Source organism: Quercus robur, chromosome 9, assembly GCF_932294415.1.
Source record: "Quercus robur chromosome 9, dhQueRobu3.1, whole genome shotgun sequence".
Taxonomy (NCBI): domain Eukaryota; kingdom Viridiplantae; phylum Streptophyta; class Magnoliopsida; order Fagales; family Fagaceae; genus Quercus; species Quercus robur.
Genome location: NC_065542.1, coordinates 45,441,955 through 45,468,187, shown reverse-complemented (window position 1 = coordinate 45,468,187; position 26,233 = coordinate 45,441,955). Strand labels below are relative to the sequence as shown.

Genomic DNA, 26,233 nt, shown 5'->3' with positions numbered 1-26,233 from the left:
TTATTTTAGGTTAGTGACAATGAAAAGGCATTAAAGGATGAATAAATTAAATAGCTGACATATGGTAAATTTTGATTGGTGGAGCACAAAGTAGAAAAGAGAGAGACAAAAGATTTGAATTCTTACTTTATGTATTAGACATTTAACTAATCAAGACAACTTGAAAATTTCAAGATAATACAAGCATAACACAAACAAATATCCTCCACTTCAGTCTCAATGAAAAAAAGATCTTCAAATTTGGAAAAATCTGAAGTAGATAAACGCAGAAACATGATCTCAGTAAAAAAAATATATTTGAAAAGCATTAACTGCCAGTGGAGATCATTTCCAGCTTAACAAATGGGAGATAAATGGCAAAAGATTCAATAGAAGATTGAACCACAAAAATATATTATAACATATATGATACAGGGAGTGTTCAACTTGTATCTCCAACTTTTAATTTGTTAACGAATGAAAGATTTCCAAAATTAGAAGTCAATCAATCTCTCTCTCTCCAAACTCGGTAACTGCACAAATCCCAGATACCTAAACTACAATCATCCTCTCAATAAAAGCTCTGATTCTTTGGAACTGTACAATTTGAAACACAAGAAATAAATCTTATACCCAATACCCATCATTCCAAGCACGCCTTGGAAGGAGGCCCCCATGCTCACTCCTACTTCCTGTAAATCTATACAAGGCCGCCTTGCTTCGGACTGTTCTCAAGGGACCTGATCTGTTCCCATGCCTAATCGGTAAAGACATCTCATCCCCAAACAAACTTGAAGCTGAAAACGGTCTGTTTTCCATCTCTTCAAGTGGACCAGAACTGTTCTCCATTGTGATGAAGGAAGAGGCATGCCCATAAGTTAACCGAGGGGTGATCCCACCTGCATTCCACCAACTGCTATCAGAAGGGGCAAAGTCTCCTTTAAAGTCAGATTCTTGAGCAGAAGACTCCTTTCGACTACAGCAATCTCCACAAGTCTCATCTGTGTCATTGTATATTAGTTTCAGAGCTTGCACAACTTCACCCATAAAAGGTCTGTGAGTCACCTCCGGGTGAACACACATGGAAGCAATGGCTGCTACCTTAGCCATGTCATCGAAGTCATAACTTCCAGCCAAAGAAGGATCAACCAACTGCTCCAAACCTTCTCTACTGGTCAGTAGTGGCCGTGCCCAAGTTACCAGATTCTCCTGTCCTGGAGATTGGCACATGTCCACAGGTTTTCTTCCAGTGAGAAGCTCAAGGAGCACAACCCCATAACTGTAGACATCACTCTTGACAAGTAGATGCCCTGTCATTGCATATTCTGGGGCAACATAACTGCAAAACCCATTATATTCAAAGTTCTTCAATATTTGGAATTGCTAACTGGAAATATGGTAGTATATATACAAATGAATTCATCTTAATCCAAAGTATGTCACAGAGAGAGAGAGAGAGAGAGAGAGAGAGAGAGAGAGCATGTCCAATCAAGAACCTACTTGAATTTTTAGAATTGTAAGACTATGACTTTAAAATAGTATGATTACCCAAAAGTTCCCATGACCCGAGTAGAAATATGATGACTTCCTTCGGTTGCTTCCCTGGCCAACCCAAAATCTGAAACCTTGGGGGTGAAGTCCTCTTCTAGTAAAATATTACTAGCCTTGAAATCACGGTGTATTACACGAGGATTAGAATCTTCATGAAGATAGGCCAATCCTCTTGCTGCTCCAAGGGCAATCTTCATCCGTGCATCCCAGTCTAGAGGGCCCTTGTTCTTGTCAACACCTAAAACACCAATACAGGGGCAATGTGGAAGTTTGCAACTTATATTCCATTAAATAATTATAAACAAAATAAAAGGCAATGCAGAAAATATACCATGTAAATGGGACTCAACACTGCCATTGCGAACAAGCTCATACACCAAGCACCGTGTCCGCCCTTCAATGCATATACCAATCAGTTTCACAAGATTACGGTGATGCAATCGACTTAGCATCTCAACTTCTGCAATAAATTCACGGTCCCCATTTTGATTATCCCTTGTAAGCAATTTAACTGCAACTTCAGTTTCATCTTCCATAATCCCACAGTAAACACGTCCAAATCCTCCTTCACCCAAAATCCTCTTTGAACTGAACCTATCTGTTGCCTTCTCAAGCTCAGCAAGTGTAAATGTTTTAGCAGAGAGAACACAGGTAGCCATGGTGGACATGAGGGATACTGATGTTGAGCTTGCAATACTACTTGATAATACAGACCCTATGCCTGCGTTAAATGCGGATGACTAATTATTTTGACTAAGAATAAAGTGTGTTGATGCAGCTCATTAGGTAACACTCAAATTGATCAGCTTATTATTCAATTGTTCATGCAAGAGGAATCTTCCATGATTGGCCAGTGTGGTGATACATCAAAAGTTAATAACCCAGCTTTAAAAGACTGGCCAGCATGGATTAAGAAGATGCAGTATCAGTTTTAAAAGATAACTCTGCAAGACTTAATGACAAAGTTATTAAAGGTATTGTGATTGATATTAAATATTTATTTATTTCACTAAATTTTGTAACATGGTTCTCTTGCTAGCATTTGACACGGCACAACTTAGACCTTACAGGATATTCATCATCCATCAGCAGTGAATGTCCAGAACTATTTACTGATGTCATACATTACTAGATTTTTTTTTTTTTTTTTTTTAAAAGGTTAGAAACACTCGCATAATATAGATGCCATGACCCCATCAGCTTGAACCCACACCCCTTGGGGAGGTACCAATTTCCCCAACTGGGTAGTGGTGATACATTACTAGGGTTTGAAAGAGCATTTTCTTATAATGCACAAATTATTTAAAAAGGTACAATAAAATAAAACAAATGGGACTAGCTTCCCCCTTTCACAAAATTGCCTCTTTGATAGCACAATTTCCATTTTTTTGGGCCATAAGAAAGAGACTCATAATTTCTTCCCTTTTGTCAATTACTGGGCAGTTTGCAAAGAAATGAATATTTTCAACATTGTATGTGTGAAAAAAAAAGATTAAAAATAAGTTTTCAGAATCAAAGCATGGTATGTGTGCTTTTCATGGGATCCATCAGTGGTGAAAGTCTCATGTAGGAAATTTTAAGCCCAAAGAAAAAAAAAGGCCCACTAGTCTGTATTTTAATAGATCATGTGACTTTTAATGAAGTTGGATCACTAGGATTTAATTAATTATATGTAAGATGAAGAGTGAGATTTCTAGAGTCACCAAATGCTTTTTTTTTTCCTAATAAATCGATAACTGGGGGGATGGAGGGATTTGAACCCTAAACATCTCCGTTGGAAACACTAGATGGTGCTAGTTGAGCTGCAAGGCTCTTGGCGAGTCACTAATTATAAATAGCATTTTTTTTGAATTGTTGCGGGTAACCTTTTCTTAACCATTTTATGAAATTTCATATTTGAATATTTCTTGAGCTTCTAGCCTAGAAATTAATATCTAATTGTTCCAATTTCAATCTTATTCTCTCTATTTTTCTTCTCTTTTTTTAATCTTATTGCTGGAATTTCTTTTTCTGCACTAAACGTAAGTCCTCACCACATCAAGTTGTATTAGTGCAAAAGATCCTAATTCTAAGCCCAAAAATTCATATCCGAGTCAAAAGTAGTAACTATGGCTGGCCGTGGTAGAGATCATGAGGGTAGAGGAAATCAAGGCTAGTAGAAAAAAAATAATGAGATGAGGCGTATTATTGAAGATTTATTGCTAGCTGTTCTTTTCAGCAATGGGAACCAGTGGGAGACTCACATGAAGATTGTGGAAGGAAACTACAACCCCTTGGACATATTGGAAAGTGGTCATGAGGATCAGAATGATGATATAGAAGACGAAAACTCCTTTCATGATACCAGGTAGAGCATGTGGCATGAGGTAGGTTGGAAGATCAGTTGGTGCGTGTAGTTGAATTGAAGAATGAAAATTTTGAAAGAATTTGCGCCACAAACTGGGATTCTCTATATGATGGTTTAGGGGTGAGTACTTAATACAAATTCAAGAAATTACTTTATTAAAGTAATGAACATCAAGAGTTCTATGCAAGTCCTAAGAGTGTTCTTTTGGACACGGAAGATTTGCATACACATGATTTGAAAAACCTAGTACTGCTTCATGGAATTCAAAATTGAAAAATTTTAGTGAAGATGGATACTTTTACTTGGAATGATGTGATGTTTAATAATTTTTCTATTGGCATAATGCTGAATCATGATAATCTTTTTTTTTTTTTTTTTTTTTGATAAATAAAAAGATATATATTGAAGAAAACTACCTTATGCAGAAAAACATAAGGCAGAGAGAAAAATACAAAGGGAAAAGAAAGGAAAAGATACTAAATACGCAGGAGAGAGCTAAGGAACATAGGGAGAGAATCACTAGAGGTGAGTCCCCAAGCCCTAGACCAGTCAAACAGAGAGCCACTGAAAAAAGCCAAAAGCTAAAGATACAAGATTTGATTGTATTTAGGAAGAATTTATGGAGCAAGAGCTGCTAAACACAATTCAACAAGCTCCAAGAGATACACGGATGGGGTTAAGCCAATTTTAGAACAAAGTTGTATGGTGTCAGATGATGGTACTTTGTTCTATGTGACTTGTTCATGTTACAAATTGAAGAAATGTCCCAAACCTTGTTATGCAGAAGTTCTTATTGGCATATTAAGGCTAAGTAGCTATTTCTTGATGCTTTTGTTTTTTTTTTTTTTGATAAGTACTATTTCTTGATGCATTTAAGAAGACAAAGAATGAAAAGATAGAAAATATTATTTGGGACTCCGATAAATTGTGGAGAATTGAAGCCCAACTGTGGACGAATTTTCTCCAACCCAAGGAGAACTGATGTAGGAAAATTTAAGCCCCCCCAAGAAAGGCCCATCAGTCCATTGTCTTTTATTTCTATATTTCACGTTTCATTTATTATTACGTCTCTCAAGTATTTAAAAGGTCATTTGACTAGCATGTGACTTTTAATGAAGTTGGTAGGTTAAGATTTATTTATTCATTGATAAGTAACAAAACTTTATTGACTAAAAAAAGAAAAGAAAACCCAGGTACACTGGTGGTGTATTTGAGCAGCAGTACATCAAACACTCAAATTACAAAGCTCTAACATATCTAATAAATTAGAACAGGGAAAAGAGTTAGAAGCAGCACTCCAATCCAGAAGAGAGTGAAGAAGAAGAGATTTAATTGTTATATACAAGATGAAATATTAGAATTCTAGAGTTGCTAAAGGCTATTATACATAGAATTTTTCAAATCGTGGGCATACTTTTTGTATAGCCTTCAAGAAACTTCAGATTTGATCTCTTCCCACATTTTGCGGTGACTTGGGAGTTGTTTATGATATTATGCTTCTTTGGTGTCTCCTAGGTAATGCTTTATTATGCGATGGGGGGTTTATCATGTTGTACGAGGCTCGTTGGCAAGAGAAGTAATGGGAGGATTTGGAAAGTGGTTCCTCCGTGTCTAATGTGGTGTCTTTTGAGAAAAAGGAATGCATGTTACTTTGAGGGGCCAAAGTGCCAAAGTGCATGAACTCCCTTGAGATTATGCTTTGCATTTGAAGACCTTATATGAATGGACTTTGACATCTCCTATCTCTTCTATAGCAGGCTTTTGAAGACTTTTTTTACCCCTCCCATTTTTGTTCTTTGCTCCAATACTTGGGTTGCTGCCCTTTGCTTCGTTTTTTATTTTATTTTTTGCAACGATTTCTTTACTTAGAAAAAGCAATTCAGATCCAACCTCAATCCTATTATCCTTTTTCTTTGCCTTGTTCTTATTGGATTTTCTTCTTAAATCCTTCTACTACACTAGACCTAAGTTCTCCTCACCACATCAAAGTTCATATTACTGATCTGGTAAATTATTAGTGTTTGAAAGAGTTTTGCTCTTTACTTCAGATATTATTAACAAAAAAAAAAAAAAAAAAGAACATTATTATCAAATTTTTTAGCAGAAGGATGACTCAAAACAAATGGAATATCTAGGAAATATGATGCAAATGTGGAATTAAATCATGACCACAAGCCACAAGACCAACATCCATACTTTTGAGTAATAATTCACCAGGCATGACTAGATTTTGCGCAACCAAAAGTGACGAATTATGACAGAACATTCATGATATTTTATTTATATATAATAATTAGGCACTAGGCAGTAATATAAAATAAATGGTGGCTGCAAAGGACAAAACTTTTCAAGCTAGGGAGGACCAACACATATACAGTCATGATGGAGCATTGTTCAACATAAAAAGTTTAAAAACATTTGACGACATTGCATTTGAGTAGAAGCATCTACATAATAATTCATAAACTTACCAGATCTTTTGTTTGCAGAGGGTGTAAATGCTGGACCAACAGCATTTGATGGTCTTCTAACCTTCCTCCACTTCAAAAAGATAGAGACTGCTCCAATGAAAACTAATAGGAGCACAAATGCAGACAAAGATATTATGGCAATAGTTTTGAGGTTCATCCGCTGGTTCTTGTTGATAAAATTTGCTGTGATTGGGAGGTCTCCAACACTTCCTGTTGGTCCATTGCCAATGTAACTCCCATAAGGTGGTGAAGAAGGAATCCCTGATGAAAACTGTTTCAGTGACCAAAACATGATAATAAAACAACAAAGAAGGATACTTAAAGGACTCCTTTTTGTTCTTTTTCCCCTTCCGCTAGAAATTTAAAGGTAATCGGGGTAGGTACCTGGATAACTAATGTATACCACTTCATAGTTACCGAAAAGAGTTGTATTTAGAGGCACTTTCTTATGCCAAAATCTGTCAGATGTCAGTACTGCAGTAGTATTATCAAACTTCTCTCCCAGTGGAACCAAGTTAATATCCACAACTGTGCTTTCCCGATTTTGACTATCAGCAATAACACCCATAATTTTAACTTGGCTTTGCTCTAAATAGGTGCCTTCCGCGATCTCAATCTCTAGCTCCCTCATTACTGGAAAAACAGATAAAGTGGCTACATCCAGAAGAAGTCTGACTTTCATGGGAAACACACAACCACAAGGTGAACCAATGGGAGTTGCAGTGAGTGGCTCTATACAAATTTGATCACAAGCTGCCAAAAAACCCATTAACAAGTACATGAGTGGTTAAAAAACTCAAAATAAGCAACAGGAAAAGACCTTTAACTTTCACTGTAGTTATTGAGATGAACAAGATATTATGATCGATCTTTCAACTAATGTTCAAAATTTCAAACTACCAACTTTATTTAGCCTTAAGGCATTAATGTTACACGATTTCTATTCCATAGGGTATGTGAGTCACTTTACCAAGCAAAAAAAAAAAAAATCAAACCATTTTCCCTAGCATAAGCACACACTTAAGGTATTAAGAGAGAGAGAGAGAGAGAGAGAGAGAGTGATGGTACAATTACAAATTTTGTTAAGTGATAGTTTCTATTTTATCATAAGAACACTTTGACTTCAACATTTAAAGACTTTTTTCTCTAACATTTTGTTGATCCTGTATTCCACCCAAAATATGCTCCTCTTTAAAAGATAAAGGCCACTGATTGACTTTCCTAATATGCACTGGCTTTATTTGAATTTATAAATTAAAAAAAAAAAAAACCTATTATAACATCTGAAAAAAAATAGAAAGGGCATGAGTGCCTGCTTAAACTTTTAGGATGGTAACTTTTTAATCTAGCAAATTTCAAGGCAAAAAAATTGATATTTGCCTCACCAACAAGCAAAAATTTTGACAGCAGACACTAAGAAATTAAAAACAAGGTTATTCACGGATTACTTGTCAAATATATGTCATACATATTTTAAGTGTTCTTGATATCTTGATACTTATGCTTTTTGCATAAGGGTTCTTTACAGACATTTGGGCACACAAAAGAGTCACACATACCACAAGTTAATACTATTGATCAGTATAAAAAATCATCTACTTCTCCTAGTTACCACTGAACATATCATGTCCAAAATTGAAATGTCTTGATTCTTAAATTAGGTATGCATTCTCACTTGTAAAGTTGTGAAGCACTATAAACAATGGTATGGCCCTATTTCATTGTAGATTTCTCAGTATCTTTTTTTTTATAATAAAAATGTGCATGTGAGCAACAGAGACTCTCAAGTAGACAAATTCAATTTGACAGATGGATATTACCATGGTTTTTTGAAGGAGATGGAGCAATTGCATCAGGTTTAACATGCTGATGATGACGATGATGACTGCGTATTGGTGAGGGATTACTGCTAGAACCTGACATATATAAGTAAAGATAGAGGAAACTATTAACAACAACGTAATCTCAAGCTGTTAAAATTATTAGCACAGTAATACCTTGGTAATGTGGAGAAGGTGCAGGGGCAGTGGACGGTCCCAAAGAAGGCTTAACCACCCATGTTTTGGGTGGTTTTGATGCGGCAAATGACACACCCATCGAAATTGACCTTTCTGCAAGAAGTAAAGGAACATCATATGTTGAGCACATATGAAGATATTCATAGACAGTTATCAATAAAAGCTGGAATGGATCTAAACTATTACTAAATGATGCATTGCATTAAGTGGCCACATAAATTTTACATTGAATGCACTAGTGAGGCACTCAAGGAAAGAAAGAGGGTAAACAAATTTGAATTATATGTTCTCAAAATATGTTAACAAAAGGAGATATGTAAGGCATACAGCTGATAAGCAGATGAAAAAAAAAATGCTTATAAAGTGTTTCTTTGTATCAGGATAAGCAACTGAGCAAGAAATGTCTTCTAATTGGTGTATTATGTTGGCCTTGGGCAATATAACTTGATTTGATAGCTAAAGTCAGTGTGGTCCAAAGTAAGCTATGTGCTCGGGTGAGATGAGCTGCCACTAAGGTCACCTCCAAAAGCTCTGAAGCTAGGAGGCTTTAGTGAGGTGCTCACCTTCAGAGTCTATGCAAGGCATCTTTAGTGAGATGTTCACCTAATGCCTAAGCACCTAGGTGCCCTTTAAGGCGCATGAGGCAATTCCTAAAACAAATTCCAAATACACACACACACATATACCTACGCACCTTTAGTGCCTGGGCGAGTGCCTCAAGCAATGTTTAAGGCGCATGAGGCGACGCCTAAAAACAATTCTACACGCACACACACATATATAAATATTCTGCAATTTGGCAAAAGCAGCAGTCTTTATTTTAATTTTATTAAAGTGGGGGTTGAGCTAGCCACCACAAACATATTAAAGACAAAACAGGTGAGAGAGAGGGGGGGGGGGGGGGGGGGGGAACACATCTACAAGTCAGGCATGTGGGGTTTTTTTCCCCCCTCTCATTATTCTATAATTCTCTCACTTCTCAGGCAGCACTCGTTTTTTCTTTCTCTTTGTCAACTCTTGGGCAGCTCCCTTTCTCTTTCTTTCTTTCTTTCTTATTATTATTATTATTATTATTATTATTTCCCACTCTAAGCTCTCTCTGTTCCCCCCCCCCACCACCTAATTTCAGCTCTCTTATTTCCTCCCCTTCTCTGTCTCACCTCTTCGGCAGCTCTCTCACTTTCCTGTATCTTTTTTTTTTTTTTAATCAAATAATATTTTATTTTTGACAGTTGCTCTCCTTTTTCTTGGGATAAGAATGTTGTAAAGTCACTTATTCATTTAAAAAAAAAAAAATTCAGCTCTCTCTAATTTTTCGTTCATTGTCTCACCCCTTGGGCAGCCCTCTTTCCCTTTCTTTTTATTCTTTTTCATAAAATCTCAGCTCTCTTTCTTGTATCACCATAAACATCTTATTCAATGCATCAGCACAAACAAAGTGCTCCCTCTCTCTCTCTTTCCTTCCTCATCAATTTAGAAATAGACCATAAGAAATTCAATCACATAATCTTTTAAACTTAGGTATTTGTTTTCTGTTTTATCTTCTTTTCATTTTTTTTTGGGATAAATAACATAAGTCCTCTTTAATTAGGGCCTAATTTCTTCATGCACCACACATTTGGTAGATTTATTTTGTCTCTTTTGAATTTTGATTCATTTTATTTATGAAAGCTTCATTATAATATTCCAATGAACTAGATACAATGATTTTAGTTCTATATGTATAATAAGAATTTTAGAATTTAGTGTCTTGTTTCACACAGGCAAGCACTTTTTTGGTGCCTCATGCCTTGCCTAAGGCGATACAAGACCCTGGTGCCTTAAGATTGCCTTTTGCCTTTCACTACACTGGCTATGGTTCTCTTTTAAAAATAACACATTGGAGATACTGATATTAGATGCAGAAAGCACAGGATAAATTGGCAATTTTTTTTCTAATTTCAAAATATATTTGACACTAGTGCTGCCATAATAACATACTGTTACAGGTTTTATCAGGATCAAATATCAAAAGCCTCAAATAGATGTCAATATGCTTATCAAGGGTTCATAATCATATCCAGAATTCACTTCACATACAAGTTACTTGGCTTGGATTAAGGAAAAAAAATTATCTGCATTGACTTATAAAAATTTGCACCCTTACCATGTTCCACTAAGATTTCTTTCATAGAGAACGGCCGGGTTGGTAGAAGAGAAGGAGACAAAAATATGTGCAACAAAGGATGGCCTGAAATATAAAACAAATGTGTTAATCTTCTATTCAAGAACCATAATTTATTGCTTTTCATACTTGAAAGTCAATTCATATAAATTGTATTCACACATCATAAATTTATCTTGTCAAGCATCTATAAACAACAAAACTTTTATTGACATTTGCTAGAAAATAGATTATTTTAAATTTCTTTTCATTTCATAAAAGGAATTTTATCACATCATAAATGTATCTAAGCATAGTTTGTAGATTATTCAAGTGGTCGGTCAAAATATGTTCTGGATGACTCATTTCCAGGCAAAGGTCTAGTGAATAGATAACTAATAATTCTTACTTGGAACAAAACATTGTATTCCAAATGCCTCACCTAAATATTTTGATCCATTTATAAGCCTGTACCTACACATATCACTCTACATGTATCAATCTAGGCTGAGATCCAATTTAGTTTTAAACTTTGATACATGACATAGGTTTATTATTTAAATAAAAATTTTGTTTCAGAACAGTATCACATGTTAAGTGAAAATTATTCTACACATATCAGATAACGATAATTATGGAAAGTCTCATGCTCTAATGTGATAGTGGATATTAATGTTTAACAAGTTTCTCCTATCAAAGATCATTTACTGGTTCAGTTAAAGTAAACAACTACATTTACAAATTACACCTAAATATGTTTTTTCATATCAGCAACTAAGTCAGTTCACTTAAACCAATACGTACAAGGTATATCTTTATTTATTTTGGAATGGTTTAATGAGAGCAGCTTTAGAGGGAAAAAAATGTGAATTGATGGATATATATATATATATATATATATATATTGCGGGAATCCGTCCTTTAAACACCAAGGAGTTAAAGATCAATCAAGGAAATCATGCCCTTTTTATTGGGTTTCCTTCCTTAATGTATACAAATGTTTGCAATGTTCACATGCTAAAAACAAGGACCACTTCAACAAGCGTGTCCTTTTCAAGCACTTAACCATTGTCCCAGGTGTATAATTATAGGGAGAAAACCATATGGGTGGCCCAAGGTGTTGGCTACAGGTTTTGGACTTAGGATCTCAAGAGGCCTAAGGAACCACTAGGCCAATCCCTTGAGGTTAGCAACTACTTCGTAGAAACTAGGATAGATGACTTGGATAAGGATAGACAACTTCAAAAGACAACAATAACACATGTAACATTCCTCCCCTCTTAAAGTTGGCCCTTGTCCTCGAGTGTATGCTCACTACATTTCATTTGCTTCAATTCCTTCCAAGTAGCTTCTTGACCAAGATGATTGAAGATAAGTATGGGTTTTTGGTTGGATGGACTACATATGAAGATTTGTAGTCACTAAACGTTCAGGCTGTGTGTGTTTTTTTTTTTTTATTTTTTATAATGAGGATATCAATACGGCTTCACATACACAAGACCATTTCCTGATATGGAAAGTTGTGACCATGTGCTTGAGGATGTGCTAGACCCTTAGGCTTTCCAAATATGTCATCAAAATTGTTCCAAGGGCTGCTGTGTGCTCCAGTTTGTTGAAACTTTAGTAGCAGTTGGAAGGAGAGTGTCTTTATCAAGATGGAGCGATGCCAAGGGTACATAGTCTTCCATGGGTGCTTCATGGAGTTGGAAAAAATTTTCAGCACTACACATTCAATAGGTAGGGTCTTCCTTGCCATTAAAAAAGGAAAATCCAACTCAGCAAATTTAGAAGCGTATGATGGATGAGTGTTAGTAATTTTGTGACCATCCATTGCCACCATGCCTTTCATTGTTAGCCCTTGCATAAGCTTTGCAAACTCTTTCTTCTCCGTATGACAATATGATGGAGACCTGTTGAGCTTGTTGAACAGCTCAATGATTCTTTCCATAATTTTCGGCTAACCAGAGATGAGAGGTAACTTTTTACTCTGACTGCTCCACTCAATGGTCCATGCCCAGGCATTGATACCACTTGATATGTACACAGTAGCATCCTTATCTATTTTAGAATGGGTTAATGAGAGCATTTTTAGAAGGAAAGATATATATATATATATATATATATATATAAATTGATGGATATATTTGAGGGAACCCAACCTCCAAACACCAAGGTGTTAAAAGATCAATCAAGGAAATCATGCCTTTTATATTGAATTTCCTTCTTTATTTATACACATGCTTGCAACATACACATGCTTAAAACAAGGACCACTTCAATGTGTCAACAAGAAAATATGGATAAGTAACAAACTTGGACTCAAAGACTTAAACAAGAGACTTCGTACGAGGCAACTACTTCTTAAAAACTAGAACAAAGCCAAATAAGGACTGACAACTTCAAAGACAAGAATGAAAAACAACATTCCTTCTGCCTTGAAGTCAATCCTTGTCCTCAAGGGTCTACTACAGGATTTATCGTTGCATTTGTTCCAAGTCCTCCAAAGTAGCTTCTTGACCAAGATGAACAAAGATAAGTACGGGATGTTGGTTGGATGTATTACATATGAAGATAGCATTTTAGTTACTATTTTGATAATAAGTATATCGATACAGCTTCACATACACAGGATTATTTCCTGGTATAAGTGGAATTTTATGATCATGTTCCTAAGGAGGTGGTAGACCCTTGTGCTCTGCAAATACATCAACAAACCATTCTAAAGACAGCTGCACATTCCAATTTTTGGAAACTTGATCAGTGGGAGGATGTGTCTCCCTCAAGATAAAACAATGCCAAGGCTACATGGTCATTTCATGAAGTTTGGAAAAAATATCAGCCCTACACAACAACGGGTAGTGTCTTCCATGCCATTAGAACGGAAAAATCCAACTCAAATCAATTTAGAACCATATGATCAATGAGTGTCAGCATTTTGTGACCCTCCATTGCCACTGTGCTTTTCATGGTTGGCCCATAAGCTTGCAAGCTTTCCTTCTTCTCTGTATGACAATACGATGGAGACATGCTTAGCATTTTGAATAGCTCAGTGATTTTTTCCATGATTTGTTGCTAACCCGAGATGAGGGACATAACTTTTTGCTCCAACTGCTCCACTTGCTGGTCCATTCCCAAGCGCTGATACTACTTGATATTAACAAGGTAGTAGTTTTATTCATTTTGGAATGGTTTAATGAGGGCATCTTTAGAAGGAAACATTTATTTACTGATGGATTTCTTTGAGGGAATCCGGCCTCCAAACACCAAGGTGTTAAAGATCAATCAAGTAAATGATGTCTTTCTTTTTATTGAGCTTCTTTCTTTATTTATACAAATTCTTCCAAATTCACATGCAAAAAACAAGGATCATGTCAACGTGTCAACCGGAAAATAGGGATAAGAAACAAACTTGGACTTTAAGACTTAAAGCAAGAAGCACATTATGAGGCAACTACTTCCTAAATGCTAGAATCAACCTGGATAAGGATTGAAAACTTCAAAGACCACAATGACACATGTAACAAACACCTTGCATTCGAAATGAAAATTTCCACTTCCAGAGCATATGGGTATCTTTTGAGCTAAAAAGTAAACACTACAAGAAGGAAATTGTTCTCATGTAAGCCAAACAGAGCTACCATTCCAGCTCCTTCTCAATTTGTTCAACATCAACAGCCCCAAATATGACCCTTTCAAAAAATACTACCCAAAAGAGACAACACCATATGATGTAACCCTTGTATACTTTTAAGGGCCACATGTTTGTTTTAACAGCTTTACCAAGTGCAAGTTTTTCTATTAAAATCAACAAAAGCATCCCACAAAATCGTTAAAAGATACTACTTTTTTACCATATCCTATTCATAATTGGGCAAAGCAGATCAACCCAGAAAAGAAAATGTACAAAAAAAACAAAAAGAAAGTAGTCCACTAAGTAGACCCTAATAAAGACAATTTTGACTTACTTGAGCTTACTCACTAGTCACTATTAATAATTGAAAAAAACCAAACAACACAACAAAAGTAGTATCCACAACTTTTCTCTATCTTTTCTGAGCAACCAAACAGTGACAATACACCGAAAAAAACCCAAAAAGATTATAAAAAAGAAGAAGAAGAAGCAAACTTTAAAAAAAAAAAAAAAAACAATAATGGTAAAAAACCTGAGCAAGAGAAAACGAAGTGGAGTAGAGGAAGCAGAATCAGAATCAGAGCTGGCATTTTCTCTGGCGGAACCAAAACTCCACAAAAACCATGGTCAGTAACCAAGCCCAGTAGCCTCGCCGGAGAGTCTCGAAGAGTTGCAAGGTTTCCGGTGAAGAACTCGCCGGCGGCGAAGCTGTGCGGCCATGAAAGAGTGCATCGCTTTTTTGCTCTAAAAGCTAAAGCTTTTTTTTTTTTTTTAACAGAGAAGAATGAAGAGAAAGAAGAAAAAACCCTAGGAGAGAGAAGAAGACAATGTGGGTGGGAGGGGTTGTAGTGGATGTAGATCCACCAAATGCGGTTGAAGATCTAGCATAGAGCCATGTACAAACACAACCCCACCTAGACTTACGCTTTGTATGTAAGTATACAGACCTAGAGAGAGAGAAAGTGAAGGGCCAAACAAAACAGAGAGAGAGATCTTCAAGAAGAAGAAGAAGTTGGAAGAGTTGGATGGTGTAGCAGAGCGAGAGAGAGAGAGAGAGAGAGAGAGAGAGAATTTATTGCTTGTAACAGTGTGTTGCTTTGCTTCAGTGTGTATACAACACTGCTTTTTTGTCAATTGATGATGATGGCTGTCTGCTTCGCGCGTGGCTTGTCGCGTGGTCTTGCCGTTACTTCTTTTTTAAAATTGATTGAAAAATGTGTTTTTTTTTTTTAATTTTTTAATTTTGTTAATTTTATGAAAATACTTATATATTTTATAAAATACGTGTCATGTTAAGGTCGACTCTAAAAACCATGGAGACAATGATTCTTGTGAATGATAATGATTTTTTATAAACTCTCTTGTGGATGATAATAATTCTTTCACCCTTTTTTTTTGCGCAAGAGACTTTAGGATAATAATGTAACTCATAACTTTGTTAGACATGTTATATATGTTATAAGTTATTTAATGTGGATATGAGATATCTCCCCACATCTCAATCATGAAATTCAAATCGATATGACATTTCGAAGTTTTGTAATTTTCCTTTTTTTTTTTTTTTTTTTAAAGAAACTTATTAATACAAGGATTACTTTTCTAAACTTCAATTTTCTTATAATAATTATACTTTTATGACTTTTAGCAATTACGTAAATAAAATTTCAACAAAAGCTAATCCATACTTTTAGCAATTTAGAAATTAATAAATGGAATTTTATTAAAGAAAACTAAGTTTCGAATAGAATACGTAGTAGTAGTAGTAGTAGTATTATTATTATTATTATTATCATCATCATCATCATCATCATCATCATCATCATCATCATCAAGGACAACAAGCAAAGCATTATTTCCAAATAGATCATTATCTATATATATATATATCTTAATAGGCAAAACTTAGAGAAAATTCAATTAGATTTTAATTAAATTTTTAATTTTGCGACACGTATCTCATTTAATTTTTAATTTTGTTCCAAGTAAATTATTGGTTGTAAAAATTGAAGAGCCTAAATCCAATTAAATTTTAAATTAGATTGCAATTGAAGTCCAATTTTTCGTCACATGTCCATCTAAGTTTTTAATTTTTGTGGCAAGTGAATTATTGAGTGCAAAATTTATAAAAATGTAACTTAATGCCATGTATAATTTGAACCTCTTCTACAAAAAATTTATAATTTGAACCTTATAATAATGATTATTTTTAATTGTACTCGTGTATATGCACGGAGCTACATACTAATATAAAAGAAAGTTTTAGTTAGGAAATTTATAATTAAATGGCATAGTCTAGTCTCTTTATTACGAGATCTAAGTTTCAAATCTCTTATCCCCATTTGGATGTCTAATATCTTATTTATGGTTTAAAATAGACAAATGTTAGTTATGTTAAACGGAATGCAGATTTTATGACCTACATCTTAGCTCATCATGCAAAGAGAAAGAATGTATCTTAGGCTGCATTTGGTTCAATGTAAGTCAAATTCCAAGTGTAAAATGAATGTAGGGGAAAGTGAATTCCCATAAAGAAAATGAAATCCGGGTGTTTGGTTCTACAATGGAAAATAGTCCAAAAAATAATTTCTGGTTTTTGGTAACATTCTGAAAGTGCTATTTTCTTACAAAATTTTCACATTTTCTCAACCATTTTTTTCAGCTCCTAAATAAATTTTATAACAGAAAATTTCAATATATAAACTTAAAAGAAACAAAAATCAAAACAAAACATTCGTGATAACTCAAAAATTCGGTCAAATGGAGAAAGGGAGGAAGAGAGAGTGATCGACAATTGAGGGAAAGGGAGAGGTAGATCGAGAAAGAGAGAGATCGGGCATGGGTGGGTCATAGGTGCGATCTCGTTGGTGCTGGGGTGCGATCTCGGTGGTGCTACAGGCAGCGCAATCTCTGCGGTGCTTCAGGCGATGCGATCTTGCTGGTCTTGGGGTGCGACGAGACCGATGTGATCTAGGGTTGGGGGCGCTGGTGCGATCTAGGGTTGCTTTTGGTGCAATCTCTTCTTGCTATTTCTCTCTCTCCTTTCTATTTTCCTAGGGTGGAAATCATTTGAAGGTAAAATAAAACCTGAAATGGTTTTACGGGTGAGAGGGCATATTTTACGATCAACGGGGAAAATAATTTCCGTTTAACCCAATTTTCTGTAGGTACCAAACACATAGATTGGTGTAAAATAATTTCTTGAAATCATTTTCAAGCGAAACAAACGCAGCCTTAGAATATCATTTGATCGGAGGAATCTCCCCTTCCAACAATGAAAGCCTTGTATCATAACTCATTGTTTTCATGAATGAAATTTTCGTCTAGTTTCAAAAAAAAAAAAAAAAAAAAAAAAAAAAAACTTTTATACCCATTTTACTAAGACCACAAACCAACTCTCATTTCAATAATATTTTTGCATACATTGCTTTTTTTTTTTTCTTTTTTTTTTGAGAAACCAGACCCGAAGGCCAAAATATATTAAGAAAGAAAAAAGGAAAAAACAGGAAATTACAAAGAGTCTCTTGTTACAAGGGGAGCTATATCCTCAGGAATGGCCTCACGCCAAACCTGTAGCTCATTGCCAAACTTAGCATGTCTAGCAAGAAAATGGGCAACCGAGTTACCTACACGTTTAATGTGAGAAAAATTACAAGCTCGAAAACTATCTGCTAATACAAGAGCGTCCTGCAACACATGTCCATATTCAGGATGAACCACCTTCTTAGTTAGTAAAGCTCTAATGATAACTTCCGCGTCACCTTCACAAACGAACTCACTAATACAGAACTCTTTTGCAAAGTGAAGGGCACGGCGACACGTAAGAGCTTCCACCGTAGCAGCAAACATTGGAATTGGGATGCGTTCAGCCAATGCTCCTACCACCAGCCCGCGCGAGTCACGAATCACCACGCCTAAGCCAGCAGCCCGGAGATCACTGAAAAGCGCTCCATCAAAATTAATTTTGAAGAGTGGGGGTTGGGGGGCCTCCACCTAACTGCACTAGTGCAAGCAGTTGGCATCAGTTCGGTCCCTTAGAGAGAATAACGACTCCAGCAAATCAGCAAAAACAGAGAACTTATATCTTGAACACTTCATTAGCTCCACATCCTTCTCCCAAACAACCACTAGCCTGTGACAGCCCCATAATGCATGTACTGTATCCTCACAAGCAGCCTTACAATTTTGGCAGTAAGCGGTTTGAACCACCCTCCTTCTCTGCAGATTGTACAAGGTTGGAAGTGCTTCATTTGCTGCCCGCCAAATTAAGTGTCGAACCTTGTACGGTACCTACAAACTCCATATGTCCTGCCAAATTTTACTGGATCTTCTGTTTGTAGAGCATGTTGGGATATTATTCCTCTCTACCAAAGCCAGCAACTTGTAAGCAGACCGAGTTGTATAGACTCCATGTGTTGAGGCATGCCACACCTGTTTATCTGGGATATTTCGGTCACTTAGAGGGATACCTTTTATTATGTTGGCTTCATGGGGTAAAAATTATCGTGCGAACAATTCAGATTTCCACTGATGCTCGTCCTGATTAATGAGGTCACAAACCATTGACTCAGGAGGCAAGACCGAGGTTGGGGACACTATTTTTGGGGCTGTATTTTGGGGGAGCCACCTATCTCCCCTAATCTTAACTGATTGCCCATCTCCTATCCTCCAAACCGAGCCCAAATCCATAACGTGCATAGCCTATATAATGCTTTTCCAAGCGTATGAACCCTTCGTAGAAGCCTCACAGTCATAGACCGAACAATTGGGAAAAAACTTGGCCTTGAACACTCTATGGAAAAGACACCCCTCATTATTCCCGAGTCTCCAAATCTATTTTGCAAGCATAGAATCATTGAACTTGATTAACTCTTTGAACCCCATCCCTCCCTCCTTTTTGGGTTGACATAATTTTTCCCAACTAATCCAATGTATCTTCTTTTGGTCCCCTCTATAACCCCACCAGAATTTTCTTATTAGGGTCTCAATTTCTTTGATCAGACCTTTTGGCAGCTTAAAACAAGACATAGTGAAAGTAGGGATCGCTTGGATGACGGCCTTGATAAGAATTTCGCGGCCAGCCTGTGATAAGAGCCTCTCTTTCCACCCCTTCAACTTCTTCCAAATCCTTTCTTTGATGAGACTAAAAGACTTCTTCTTTGCTCTACCCACCAAGGACGGCAATCCCAAATATTGTTCATACCTCGAAGTTACCTGTAAACCCAGAAAAGCTTTTATGGCTACTTGAACCTCCGGGTGTGTATTTGAACTGAAAAAAAGATTTGTCTTGCCTCTGTTAATGCTCTGTCCAGAAGCATGCTCATATCTGTAGAGAATGGATTGAACCTTTACACTTTCTGCAACTGTGGCTCTACAAAAGACTAAACTATCGTCCGTAAACAGTAGATGAGAAATACGCGGACCCGTTGGGCATAGAGAGACTCCCCTAATTTCTCCACTATCCTTTGCTTCTTCAAACAGAGCATGTAATCCTTCCATCACCAGCAGGAAAAGGTAAGGCGATAATGGATCGCCTTGACGCAGCCCCCTGGTTGGAGTAATCAAGCCGTGGGGTTAACTGTTAAGCATAATTGAGTACGTCATTGACCGGATACACATAGCAATTAGGTTGATCCATTTGCAGTTAAATCCCATTTTCTCCATGATCTTTTCTAAATAGACCCATTCAACTCGGTCGTAAGCTTTGGACATGTCAAGCTTCATGGACATATAACCCATCTTACCTGTTCTTTTAGTCTTCAAGTAATGCAGTGTCTCATGTGCTATGAGAATATTGTCCGTAATAAGCCTCTCGGACATAAAGGCGCTTTAAGACTCAGAGATCAGAATAGGCAGCATGGGTTTTAACCGGTTTGCCAAAACTTTTGCAATCAATTTATATAACACATTACACAAGCTGATCGGCTGGAATTTAGTAACTTTCCTGGGGCTTTTGATTTTTGGGATCAAAGAAATGAAAGTGTGGTTTAGATGAGGAGGAAGGGTACTAGAATTTAGCACTGAAAGGACTGCTTCCGACACCTCTGCTCCCACCTTCTCCCAGAAATTCTTATAGAATAAAGGCGGGAGACCATCTGGACCAGGGGCAGTATCCGGTTTCATTTGCTTGAGAGCAATGTGAACCTCCTCCATTCTGAAAGGTTTGAGCAGTTCCGAATTCATCGCTTCGGACACCCTTGGTTGCACTCCTCTGAGCACTGAATCCAACTCAGTTGGGTTAACTGTGGAAAAAAGATTTGAGTAGTATCTAGTCAACATCTCCCCAATCTGCTCCTCCCCCTCAATCCACTCCCCATGAGTGTTTTCCAGCCTTGAGATAAAATTCTTTTTATTTCTCTCAGTTGCTCGACAGTGGAAATACTTTGTATTTTGGTCTTCGTATCTTAGCCACTCTGTTTTAGACCTCTGGCTCCACATTCATTCTTCGCAGTCCATTAGCCTAGATATTTCCTCAGAGAGGAGTTTTACCCGAGCATGATTCTTGCCAGCCATGGAATCACCTTCTGCTATAACCAGAAGCTTTCTATTTCTAGCCAAAGCCTTGCGAACATTCCCAAAAACGTTTTTGTCCCAAAGTTTAAGTTGGGCTTGACACTCGCCAACCTTACTCATTACCTTACTCACTGGGTCTCCGCCTGTATTCCTATCCCAAACTGAGTGGACCACACCCTCGCAACGCTCGTCTTTGAGCCACATGGCCTCAAACCTAAACGGTTTTTGAGCTCGGTTAAACCGGGTTTGGAGGTCATCTGAAACCAGCCATAAAGGCTTGTGATCCGAGGACGAACCTGGCAAATGATGAAGACGAGCCATGGGGAATTTGAGAATCCAATCTGCCATAGCCACCGCTCTATCTAGGCGAACCCAAACTAAAGCTTCATTATATCTTCTATTACACCAAGTAAAAGGCAGGCCCGAAAAACCTAGGTCCTTAAAACCACAAACATCCAAACAATCTCTGAAGTCTTGCATTTATTTCTCTGGACGGATAGCCCCTCTCAATTTCTCATCCACTCTTGTGATTTCATTAAAATCCCCGATACACACCCAAGGCAAGACAAACTGGGATCCGAGGTGTCGCAACACTGACCAAGAATCTTCCCGGTTGGCCGCTTCAGGAGCTCTGTAGAACCTTGTGAAGCGCCAGGCGTCATCAATTCCTGGATTTACCACATCATCGATATGTTGCGGCGAGAACGTCCTAATATGCAAGTTAAGATCATTGTTCCATAGCAAAGCCAGCCCACCCCCCAAATTCCTCCTTGGGACGATGAACATATTATCGTACTTCAATCGACATCTCAACCTCTCCAAATATGACTTTTTCTTCTTGGTTTCCATCAAGAAGATCACCCTGGGACCTTTCGCCTTCACTAATTTTGAAAGCTCGCGAACTCGCCGGTGGTTCCCAAGCCCCCGGCAGTTCCAGCTTAAGCAATTCATGGCTGACGGTGGGGCTGGGAGACAGCCACCACCAACGAGAGTTGATCGACTTCATTAATACTCACTGCTCTGCGTTTTAGTGCATGGGAGTCTGAGGGGTCAACCGCTGGACGTTCTCTTAACTTATCATAAATAGCTTCCTTGAGTTTTGGCTCATTGGTTGGGCGAATCAGCCTAGTCCACTTGCTCCCTAGGCTGCTCTGTTGAGTTTGTATCGGCCCAGTTCCGTTGGTTAAGTCCTTAAGGGGCGATCTGGGCCTCTTCACTTCTAAACCAGCACAAGGAGAATTGTTAGTGGTTAATTTGGGCCCAACAGCATTCAGCCCAACAGGATTTTCCTTGCCCGGTCCATTTCCCAAACCCCCTCTCCTTTTTTAGTTTGAGCACTACCACATAAAGGAACTTGATTTGACCTCTCTAACACCTCTGTAAAGCCTCCATGCTTTTTGCCGTCACCTTTCTTGATATCACCGTAGTTAGTCTGAGGGGCAACCAAAGCAGTACCACCATGTTGACACTGATCCGGATTTTCCGTGGTTGGAAAGCCATGAGAAGCAACTTGCTCAGGAGCCACCCTGTCAAAACAGTAGATATCTCTGTCAATTTCAGCAATCACTTGTTCAAAAGAAGTAGGTTGGGTAGGTTGCAGTGGGGAAACCAAAAAGGAGGTCTCAGAAAAGATCAGATTTGGAGCTGTCACTTCTCCAGATTTGTCAGAGGCGTGGTTTGCGTTTTCCTCCATGAGTTTTGGCGGCAAATTTTGTGGAGGTTCACACGCCATTGCTGATGGAGTACTCCGACCTTGGTGCTGTGCTCTGGTTTGGTTCGGATTGAATTTTTCAGCTTTCTTGTGGGCATAAAAGCCTAGGACCGATAGAAATCCCTTTCTAGAGGCCGTGAAAGGTGCAGCTCTTAACCAAGGGCCGAAATGTTGGTCCTCCTTTCTGAGTGATCCCTCACTTTCGATCCATTTTTCACAGTCTTTGTCAGGGTGGGTGAGACACCCACACCAGTAACACACGTTGGGGAGGCGTTCAAACCTGAAGGAGACCCAATGAGCCTCGTCGTTTTCAAGGGTGAGGAGCCTACCACGACACAGTGGGAGGGTGATGTTTAAGGCCACTCGAACACGAATAAAACTACCTCCGTCGCAGTAGTTTGGGTTTTCCGGCTTTATCACAATACCCATAGCCTCACATATCTGTTCAGCCACTTCTCTGTTTCTGAATCGTAATGGAATATCGTGTACCTGAACCCAAAACGGCACAGTGGTCATGTCCGTGCTGCTAACAACTGTCATATTCTCATATCTCGATACAACCATGATATGCTTATCAAAGCTCCATGGCGCTGCTGCCAGGATCCTGTTTACATCTTCCTTAGAGTCAAAAGAAAATAGAATAAGGTGGTCACCAATAAATTTCATTCTAAACCCCGTCTTTGTTCTCCACAAGGGGTTGAAAGTATGTGCGATGGCGTCCAGGTTAAGAGGGCGCTTTGTTAGGAATCGTGCCACCATCGAAACTTTTGTGGTGGCTTGGTCAGGTTTCAGAGCCAAACCAGGGCCTTCCTTCTCCGATAGGGAGAGAGATTTCCACCGGTTCGACAGATCTTCCATAATGAGTTCGTAATAAGATTGAAAGTGTTAGGGGAGGAGAAAAAAGTGTTTCCCTGTAATCCTAGTAAAAAAAACCCAGCTAGCCTGTGAATAACAGTGTTATTTGCAGGGACGGTAACTCCTCTAAGAAGGAAACGGTAGTGCTACGAGGCAGGGAGAGGTTTTCAGAGAAGAACTCTCACTGCCAGGAGAAACCTTAGAAAAATGGAATTGGAATTGCGTTTAGATTTTTTTTTTCTTTTTTTTTGGGTAGAAACATATACGTTGCTTGTATCGGTGTTTTGGTCCAGTGTAATATGCTTTTTGGAAGGACAATTGATGATGGTTGTCCGTTGCACGCGTGCTCTTGGCGTGTGGATTTAACGGGCTGCCGAGATGACAATCGTAGGGCCATTTTTCCTGCCGTTATTGCAATATTGAAAATTCAAATATATTGGAGATAGAAAATTGAAATAATATAATAATAATTTACTTTGTTTTTAAAGTACTTTTTTTATATTAATTTTTATGATTTTATGAAAATATACGTTGATTACCTAATAGTGTTTTTGCTCCCTAGAGTTTCAAAAGGAAACACTAGTAGTCTTTTTTTTTAAATATTTTTTATAGAAACAAATACTATTAATCTTTGAAGTTTCAAATAAACATTGATGGCCCTTAAAATTTTAAAAATTAATGCTATTAATTGGGGAATTAATTTTATTTTTCATAAATTATATGTCACTGTTTTTATTGGGCCCAATTGTCATAATACTTTCATGGTTTATTATACTAGTCCCATTATTTTTATCAAATTATACACATAATTTATTTGGAAGTCTAGTTAATTCACTTAATTAGAGAATGTGCCAAATTAAACTTTTTTTTAGAAAGGTATCGACTTAATTGATGATTTTAATTCTAGCCTATAATTTTAAGTGCATTGTACTTCATGTTTTAATCCGTTCACAAGGTAAATTATTGGACTCTGTTAAGCTATGTAGCAAGTCCAAATTATGCCAAGTGGCACTCTCAAGTTGTGCCATATGCATATATTCTTACTCTCTAGGCTGACCTCATTGTAGATGTCACCCATGATGTCATTATTTTTTTTCTCTCTCTTCCAAATAGGGCAAGTTGGCAGCCCACTATTGCCTTAAGGATGCACTAAAATTTGCATTAGGAAAATTTATTATCTTCTTAATATATTTTCCTCCAAATTAGCAATCAAATTTCAAATTCAAAGACCCTCAATTGGGAAAATTCTTAGATATTCCTGAAGTACGAAGAATGATGTTTTCTCCTCTCACATTTTGTTAACTTCCTAATTTAGCACATTTTAATTAGACTTTGCCTCTTTGAATTTGCAAATCCATGTGAGGTGGAATTAGCCTTAATTGAAAAAGTACACTATGAAATATTGAAATTTCAAAACATTTAAGTATACTGCAAGATTATGGATGAGATTTTAAAATAATTTATATTATCACCAATTCATTTTGCTAAAGAGTTAAAGTTATCCAAAAAAAGCAATTGAACTAATTAAAGCTTCAATTTCTATTTAAAAAATAAAATAAATATATACAATTACATCTTTGTTTAGGATAAGTTTAAATTCTTATAATATATTTAGATTGCTTAATTTTCTCATCAAGTAATGAATTTAGGTTTGACTTGCATGAGGCTCTTTTGGATATACACCACTGTAAGTTTCTTTAAAAAACATTCTCCCCTCTCCCCGTGTGTGTGTGTTAAAATACTTAGGGTATGTTTGATAACTGTTTTTTCCCCACATTTTCTGTTTTCAAAACAATTTTCTATTTTTGAGACTAAAAGATTTGTTTGGCAACCCAAAATGAATAGAAAATAAAAACCGTTCTCAAAACTCAATTTGTGAAGGAAACTGAAAACATGCAAAAGGCTGTTTTTAGTTTATAATTTTCAAAAGTCAATGAAAATACGTATTTAATTTAATGAATCTGTCTCATTTAATGAGTTAGCATTAGAGGGTTTTTTTTTTTTTTTTTTTTTTTTTTTTTTTTTTTTTTTGAGAAAGAGATTCAACCTATGACGTCCGCTCTTATCATCAGACCAAAACATCAATCGGTATTTGGTGTAGGTGGGGATTGAACCCTAGATATTTTATTCAACTATCAGAAATTTTACCAGTTGAGATAACTGGAACCCACATAGTTAGCATTAGTATTCAAATCCTAGTAACAACATATTTTAGTATTTTCTATTTTTTTTCTTCAAAAAACTATTTTTTTAATTTCAAAAAAAAAAAAAAAAGGTTTGACTTGCATGTTGGTAATCTAGTTTAGCAAAATTCCTAATTTGTCATGGATGACTATATTCAAAATGGGATTCAAATTTGGAATTAAAGATTAATTGAGGAAGACATAACTCATAAGGAAACTTTAATTTTCAAAAAGGTTTTCATTAAGAATTTTTTTTTTTAAATAGTTATTGATGGCAAAGAATTGAAGAAACATTATAAGTTCAAAAGAAAATCTATATTAGATATAATTTTTTTAAGAAAAATATCTTAGGAATATAAAGGTCCGTTTGAATACCGTTTATTTTGTTGAAAACTGAAAACATTGTAGCAAAATAATTTTTAAATGTGTGAATAGTGCCGTGAGACCCATTTTTAATAAAAATTTTGTTGAAAAGAGAGATTTGTGGGTCTCATAAACAGTGCATGAGACCCACTAGAAAGCACAGAAATGAGCTTCTTAATGGAAAAAAAAAAAAAAAAAAAAGCGTGAAACGCTGGACGTGGATTGCACTGTAGCTGTGGTCGAACGGGTTTTGGAGATCTTAGGAAATTAATGAGGTTCTATTGGCCAAGCAAGTATGGAGGTTGATGCAAACAGACTCTTGTCAGTCCAGTAGTTCCAACCGGAATGCGTCTAATGCAATTTGGAAGATCATGTGGAAGATAAATTTATGTCCCAGCTAGCTAAAGTTAAGCATTTTCTGTGGAGAGCTGTAACAAATACAATCCCCACTCGATCTTCATCGTTGTGGGA

At 36.8% G+C, this 26,233-nt stretch overlaps 1 protein-coding gene across 1 annotated transcript; it reads right to left on the bottom strand.

Moving 5' to 3' along the window:
* Positions 1 to 350: 350 nt before the first annotated feature.
* Positions 351 to 15,223, bottom strand: LOC126698648 (receptor-like serine/threonine-protein kinase ALE2). Its single transcript, XM_050396025.1, has 9 exons — positions 14,673 to 15,223; positions 10,513 to 10,596; positions 8,346 to 8,459; positions 8,169 to 8,264; positions 6,733 to 7,101; positions 6,349 to 6,609; positions 1,862 to 2,251; positions 1,528 to 1,768; positions 351 to 1,318 (listed from the first exon to the last, which is right to left on the bottom strand). Exons 1-9 carry the CDS (start codon positions 14,728 to 14,730, stop codon positions 607 to 609), a joined length of 2,325 nt encoding a protein of 774 aa, XP_050251982.1. The 5' UTR covers positions 14,731 to 15,223; the 3' UTR covers positions 351 to 606.
* Between the last annotated feature and the right edge of the window lie 11,010 nt (positions 15,224 to 26,233).

Excerpts from the sequence above, each read along its gene's own strand:
- LOC126698648 (XM_050396025.1), bottom strand. The coding sequence starts at position 14,730 with ATGCCAGCTCTGATTCTGATTCTGCTTCCTCTACTCCACTTCGTTTTC. Across the intron at positions 6,610-6,732 it reads GGTATACATTAGTTATCCAG|GGATTCCTTCTTCACCACCT; the intron begins GTACCTACCCCG and ends AGTTTTCATCAG. Across the intron at positions 2,252-6,348 it reads CTCTGCAAACAAAAGATCTG|GCATAGGGTCTGTATTATCA; the intron begins GTAAGTTTATGA and ends CATTTAACGCAG.